General features: G+C 45.6%; 1 protein-coding gene across 1 annotated transcript in view; it reads right to left on the reverse strand.

Moving 5' to 3' along the window:
* LOC103134203 (uncharacterized) overlaps nucleotides 1-7417 on the reverse strand; it is a 10271-nt gene extending 2854 nt beyond the window's left edge. Inside the window, exons 1-5 of the mRNA XM_007546350.2 lie at nucleotides 6184-7417; nucleotides 4835-4908; nucleotides 4428-4656; nucleotides 1353-3283; nucleotides 237-458 (exon numbers count right to left, since the gene is read on the reverse strand). Coding sequence (XP_007546412.1) covers nucleotides 237-458; nucleotides 1353-3283; nucleotides 4428-4656; nucleotides 4835-4908; nucleotides 6184-6439 — 2712 coding nt within the window. The 5' untranslated portion in view covers nucleotides 6440-7417. The remainder of the gene's footprint in view (nucleotides 1-236; nucleotides 459-1352; nucleotides 3284-4427; nucleotides 4657-4834; nucleotides 4909-6183) is intronic.
* Nucleotides 7418-7442: the final 25 nt, after the last annotated feature.

Consider the following 7442-nt stretch of genomic DNA (forward strand, 5'->3'; position numbering starts at 1 on the left):
CTTTCACTTTGGCAGAGATCATTTTTGTCATTAGCCATTTTGTCTCAACAATTTCTACACCAGGAAACTAAGTAAAAGCTTTCTTTTACATTGAGGCAGCCATTCTTTTTTTCCAGCATGAGCAGGTGTGTAACTGGGCACCAGGATCAGCATCGTCCCTGAAACCGGATCCGCGATGCTGAAAGAGGGTCCGCGTACAAGTGGTTCTAGGTAACATCTAGGAGGCTGGTTCTTACCGGACAGGGCCAGTGCTTTCCATCAATGTGCCTCAGCTGATGCATAATTAGGGCGTCGCAGTCCTTGTAGGCAGCCGGACATTGCAGACAGGCGTGGGACGCCTTTGGGACTTTGGGTGCTTGGCTCCGAGGCCCTCGGAGCTGCTTTAGGCGGGCTCGATGTACGGCGTCCAGCATGGTGCAGCTCCGGCTGCTGCTCAGGGCATGGACCTTGTTTTGTCTCTGCTTAAGAAAAACGAAAATTAAAGAATAAAGAAAGAAAGAGCCTGTTTACAGAAAACATTTATAGAGTCGGTGTATTGGTTATTTGAAATCAGGTCAGTACTACCTTTTTAATGTCTTAAGGATTTCCAGATTAAATCACATTCCCAAAAATCTTTTCTTTATTTCGAGTCTAAATTTTGACTGGTCCTGGAGAATAGTAACTAAAACTGTATGCAGATGCTGTCTTGCTCATGAATGTAACTGATTTTGCTGTTAATTATGCATCCAAATCCCTAATTTTAAGACATTTCATCGAACTTGGAGGCCACATATTAAGTTTATGTGAATTTTCTGATACATGAGGTGAAAACTATGCAGACTCGACCACCAGACTTTGTCAAAATGTTTCATAGCCAGGCGCACATCAGCAACACTTTTCTGAGGCCATCGGAAAATATTTAGCAAAATTCTTCCAGGAAAAACTGATGGCATAAATATAAATTGGTTGGCTTCCCGTCACAGACCCAACTTTTAAAATTTCTAATAGGTTTCAGGTCAGGACTTGTGGAGAAGCTAATGATTTTTTTCTGGTTAATCCATTCCAACACACAATTCTGTTCAGATTTCAAGCCTCTGATCCAAAATGCTCTGCTAAGATGAAAACAAAATAAAAAATCCTGCAAGTCTTAAGATGATTATACCAACTGTAAAGCAGGGTGGTGGAACCATCATGATGAGGGTCTGTTTTACTGCACAGTGGGTGCAATCATTAATTAATTACAACACACATTTTAAATTGTTCTTCTAATTCAAAGTCAGGCTCAAAATGAATTGCTCTAAGGTTTGCGAAGAACGCAGGTAAACAATCTGACCAGAACTGCGAAGCATCATTCAAACTGCCTTATTGGTTACCTTTGGCATCGTCCTTGTAGCTCTGGACCCAGCACATTTGTCCAGATGCGTTCTGGGTTCTCTGGACTTCAGTCCATGTCTCTGACTCTGTCCCTGCGTGACTCTCCTCTCCTCCCTTTTCACCACGCTCAGGCCCGGCGGACCCCTGGCTCTCAGCGTCCGCTGGGGAGACCCGTCTGCGTCGAATCTTTCCGGAACCTGAGACACGGAGCGCGTCAGACAGATGGCCACGCTCTCCTCCTCCTTCTTCAGGCCGGTCATGGAACCCCCTGCCGGCCGACAGAAGCTGAACAGGAAGCCAGAGTCCAGCAGTTTGATGGGCGGCTTGCTCTGACGTTTGCCCAGGTCTGGCGAGGGGGGGTCAGGGAAAGGTCCGACTGGCACTGGGTCGGCCGGCTCTTCTTTGATTGTTTTGTAAAGGGGGTGACTATAAATCGAGGGAGGAGGCGTATGCTCTGAAAGACCGTTGGGTTCAGGATCCTTCACCGCCGGTCTTCCTTCCTCTCTGGACTTGCCCCTCGTCTTGTCCTCCTCCTTTGTGGACGCCCGTCTCAGCTTGGCTTTCGCTCCCGGTCGGCTGCTGTTGTACCGGAGCGTTTTCACCGCGTCTCCGGCGACCTTTTTTCTGCTCTGCGTCGTATGTGAAGGCAGGGAGTTTGGAGACGCGTGTCCGCTCTGTCCGTGCGTGGACAGCCTCAGACTTGAGATGGAGTATTCAGTCGTTTCTGCTTTGATTTTAACCACGTTTCTTACAAAGGTTTTCTTGCTGTTGTAACGCAGGGGCTGCTGGGTACTGTCGCGATTCCTCACAGACCGCCTGAGTTCCCTACCACCAAACGCTGGCCTGGAGGAACATGGAAACAGGTCTGGTAAGACCACTTTACTCCTCATGCTCCTGTCGGAGGGAGGAATGCGCTGCTTGATGCTCTTCTGCCTCTTCGCTGGGATCTTCTCTGCTCTGGCGGATCCCAAACCCTTGGACTTGACCGACTTTTTGAGGAGTCGAGTGTTGACGGGGTCGCAGAGAGGAAGTGTCAGCTTCATGTCTTCATATGAGGTACCGGGGGATGAAGAACGCGGTTTCCGTCGCTTGGTCAGAGAGTAGTTGTTGGCTTTTAGCTTACGGAGCCGCTTCTTTTGCTTCCAGCCGATTAGGTCTTCGGGTCTGGGAAGGAGAGCCGTCCTCTGGAGGCCCAGGACATTCATGAGCTTGTACTTCTCCTGCGCTCTTGCGTAATCCTCCTCGTCCTCCCCGACCTCCTCCACTTCCTGCTTCACCCTCACCGGGCTGCAGGATGTTCCCGGCCGCGACCTGGACGTGCATGACAGTTGGGCGACGGAGTGGGACTTTCTGTTCCTCTTAGGCGTCTCCGGCTTAGGTAGGAACCTCTGAACCTCTTTGGCGGCTCCGGGAGAGGAGCGGAGAAGACGGGTGCTCGACACCGAGAGGGCCGAGTAGTTCTGTGACCGAGTGGCGACGATGACGTGGCGAGGTGTGCTGGCTTTTTTGGAAGAGGGAGACTTGAAGTCCATGAGCTTCATCCTGTGCGAGGGACTCAGAGGGAGGCCGTTCTGAACTTGGGATTTTGGCATTCGGCGCAAGTTGCGCTTAGGACTTTCTTGTAAAGACTCATCGGACGTCTCTAGTGTTAGACTAAAGCTTTCATTCATGTTCTCTAGCTTCAAGAGTCCTTCCCTTTGGTGGGGACGGTGCTGGCTGAACGGACCGCCGTGAGCTGAGCCGAAGGCCTTGCCGGGAGCACGGAGATGATGCTCCTGCTCTCTGAGGAGGGCAGAGCAGGCTTCCACGGCCGGCCACATGCCCAGGTGACGCGCCATCGCACAGACTTCTGGGAGATCCTCCTGACGAACACACAGGGTGGACGAGTAGGAGAAGTCCAGCAGAGACAAAAGACTGTCCTCACTGAAACCTGAAATAAGACGGCGCTAAATTAGTAGAGTAGTTGATATGGAAACACCAGACAAGGTTGGAGATAAAAAAAAAAAAAAACTTCTGCTTCGAAACTATGGCTGCACTCCAAGATAAGGATTCTCCAAGCCCGTCTGTTGATGAGATCTCAAACTGACCAGCCAGCCTCATCAACACACTGAGAAACACCTCATCGCTGCCTAAGACAGATTATATGAAAGCAAGTCGAAACCAACACTGCGCTTTCATGCAAAGGTAAGAAAACTGAAGTTAGTTTTCTTGCCTTTGGTTCTATTTAAGGGTGAAAATAATTCAGAGAAGAGTAGCTAAAAGTATCTAAAAGCAGAGCTTGCATTTGCTTCCAAGTAAAAATGTTACCAAATTTCATCCCACAACATCAAAGTGTCAACTCAAGACACACAGTACCTTTCAAAGATATCCATACTTGGATTGAGTTTCTTTAAAATCACCTTGCTGCAACCACAAATTTCACCATTTTTTAATACACCAACTCAAGATGTTATAATTCATTGAAATTTATTTATAATTTTAATTTTTTTTTTGCTAATAATCAAAAAGAAGTACCATGTGTTTTATGCATTTGGCCTCATCACAGAACAGCTGGATTTATATTGAGGCTTGTTTACACACAGGTTGACCTTCTTTAAGAACTTGTTTTCACTTGGTTTTATTTTGCATGAGAGTGAAAGGGGCCAAAAACAAATGCAAATCACTTAAAAGTTTATATTTGCAACAATGTTGAAATTCACATTAAAATTCATGTTTCCCAGCAAATAAAATGTCCATAAATAGCCTGTAGGCTGTTCTTGCCCTAAAATATAAACACTTCTTCAAAACATTGCATCTCTGACAAAAAACAACAAGAATTGTTTGCAGAATATCTGATCTGGACCCCTTTATGAATAAATATGTTAAACGTGGAAAAACAACTGATTTTTAATAAAATGTAACCCATCTCCGTTTACATGCAACCTTTTCCTGTAATCAAAAGAAACACCTACACTGATTCATACTTTATATTTCTAATCTTCTAAATCAAAACAGAGGCTTTCTTAACCATTACCAAAGAGAATCATAACATCACAACGCCCCAAGTCACGAATGTCGACATTTTAAATTCCTACCAGAGAGGTCTATGTCCGCTTTCTTGCTCGAGTCCATTTCGGCCAAAACCTCATGAAAGTGATCGCTGACGGCGGCCAGGACGGCTCGGTGAGCTGAGAAGGATCCCCCGTTGGTTCGAAGGGTGATGTCACAGAACTGGCCCGCCTCCCTCTGACTCCTCAGCTTGCTCAGCAAGTCGGCGCCGTGTGACGGTACTGTCTTAGATACACGCCTCCTACCATCGAACCCCTGAGAGGCAAAAAAAAACAAAACAGCGAGAGACAAAGGATGAGACAAAAACTTCACTGCAGAAAGAGAAGGGTGAGAGAGAAACCACCAGAGAAACTGACAAGAAAGTCGTGAAATCCGACATGCAGAAAATGAGACGCCTGTAAAGCAGATAAATATTAAAATGTCCTGTACTTACCGCTGATGTTTTACTGTGCAGATTCTTACATTGTGGACAGTGCAGGACAAAGTCTCTGATCTGGAAATACATTCCTGTGGGGGGGGGGGGGAGAGCAGACATAAAAACACCTTAGAATAAATAAAAACAGACAAAGCAGGGGAGTTACAGAGGGACAGAAATAGATCAAAATGTTTAATAAAGTGTCTAAACTCCAGAAACGAATGTAAAGTTGACTTTTCACATTCTATAAATTAAAATGTGACATACTTGAAGACACTACGAAACAACCAGGTTACAGAGGGAAGTTTGTAAAAAAGGTCTCCGAAGGACAAAGACGCTTGGTCAAAACAATTTTTTTTTCCCTTTTTCAGATTTACATCTGCTACATCTGACACAGATGTACACATGAACCCTAACCCCGAGTCCAAAAAGGGAAAAGAAAATTATGTAATTCACTCAAAACAAAGCGCAGTTTCCATCCATCAAAATGAAACGCGGTGCCTCGTTAAAATAATCACACCCCTCGAGTGTTTTCACAATTTCTCACAAGTGCAAACTCGAATGTGTTTTATTAAGATTTTACATGACAGACACATGGGATAGTTCATTAACGCAGTGGAATGCAAAATCAATCATTTGTCAGGTCTTGTGCAAATGATAAGTGCCTCATCTGTTATATTCAACCCCCTTTACTTTGATAACCTTAAATACAATCCAACTCCACCTACTGATTTCAGAAGTCCCTCCAAAACATCACATCGCAACAGCCATGATCCTGGAACTGAAACGTGGTGATGCTCAAGTATTTTGAAATTTATAAAGTTACAGTGCATTTTTGGGGGAACAACATTGAACTGCTGCTCAGGGGATGTATTAAACCTACCATGCATCAATTCATATTCACTTATTTATTGCTCTACCTATTAATGTATTGTAATTTCCATTAGTAGAAGTATGTTTGGTTACAAAACTGGCTCTAACCCAGGCACCCACAAACTTGCAAATCCGCCCCCATAGTTTTTAGTGTGCACTTATGAACGCTGAATAAATAAAAAGTTAAAAATTCAAAAACAATGTATCCCTTTCCTTCCATGACACACTACTTTGTGTCAGTGAAATCCCAATAAAACACAAAGTTTCAGCTTGCAAACAAAACGGTATATGGAGAAAAAAAAATGGCTACAAGCGGCTCAGAAACCTGATGTAGGCTTTTTATCTTTTGCATAAAATGCGACCAAAGTTAGCATCATCAAGAGGAAATAATAAAATGTGTTTGTTTTTCAAAAGAAACTGGCTCGATGACGAGAGAAACAATGACATCAGAGAAGCAGAAACATTCCCGTAATGCTGCTCAGGTGTTAACATACCCTCCCACCAGTAGTTCTCGGCCACGCATTTATAGGTCTCCTCCAGGGAGAGGTGGCGCTGGCCGGGTCGCCGCCTGTGGAAGGTGGAGATGGCCTCTTGCCTCCGATCCTCACCCAGAACCTCCCGGTAGTTGATGAAGCCCCTTTCAAACTTCCTGCGGTACAGCAGCCCGTCCATCACCTCAAAGTTAGAGGATCCTCGCCCCGCAGACTCGATCCCGTGCTTGGACGCATAAACAGTGCAATCGCCGTCCATTTTTTTTTTAAACAAGTTTTTTTTTTTTTTTTTTTTCAGTTTTAAATAAGGAACTCGATATAAAGTGTGGTTATCCCACCCAGATTAAGGACGGCTGAAGAAAGGGGGTCAAAATGACCTGAGACAAAGTCCGCGTGGATGTGATGATAGAGACCCCCTGACACAGCAAACCGATCAATCCGCCTTGATCTAATAAAAACGTGAGTCAATCAGTGGGAGTTAACAGAACCGTTTCCCATTGTCTCTTAGAAACGCCTGTTTAAGCTCAGATAATGAGGACCTCTCTCTGGATGGTCCTGCTTGTGTTCAAGCTGTCAATGAGAGCATCACTTCCCACTATCCAAACAGTTGTGGCAAGCATACCTTCCCATCAGTAGTTACACTTCCACTTTCTTTCTTTCTAGGCTCTTTTCCTGTAAATAACATTAATTTAAAACGTGCGAATTCATACCCTACAGTGGGTTAAATAAATACAGTTAAGTTGGGGAATCGCGCCAACTACACCGAGGCAAGTGATGTAAAGTCCCCACAACGACGTAAACTAAGCAGGCTTCGCCGCCAGTCTCCCACCGACAGCCCGTCTTCCACGTACTTCAAGGGTCGGGAGTGGCCTCCGGGGCTGGACGACGGCGGGCAGCCTCACCTCCCGGCGATAACTTGTGATTCCTTCTCGCCAACTCGACTCGGAAGCAACATGATGACGCAGCTATCAGCTAAAGCATCGCCACTTGAAACGACCTAAAAGCGAGGTGGACCCTCTCTCTCTCCCTCTCGCCGCGAAAGGCTCCGAAATTTCACAAATATCCGCCTTTCGCCCTCAAAAGCCAACTAACAAGCTCCGATTAGGCCCCCGACATAGTTAACACCGCTTCTGTAGCCACGAAGGCGCTCTGGTGGGCAAATAATCCAATTTTTCTAACTCGTAACCTTCTGTTTGTTGCTAATCAGCAGACTATCCAAGCCAACTGCTCCCCGCCTTCACACAAAGACCATTAGTAGAAGC

The sequence above is a fragment of the Poecilia formosa genome, unplaced genomic scaffold (assembly GCF_000485575.1).
Source record: "Poecilia formosa unplaced genomic scaffold, Poecilia_formosa-5.1.2 Scaffold16, whole genome shotgun sequence".
Classification (NCBI taxonomy): Eukaryota; Metazoa; Chordata; class Actinopteri; order Cyprinodontiformes; family Poeciliidae; genus Poecilia; species Poecilia formosa.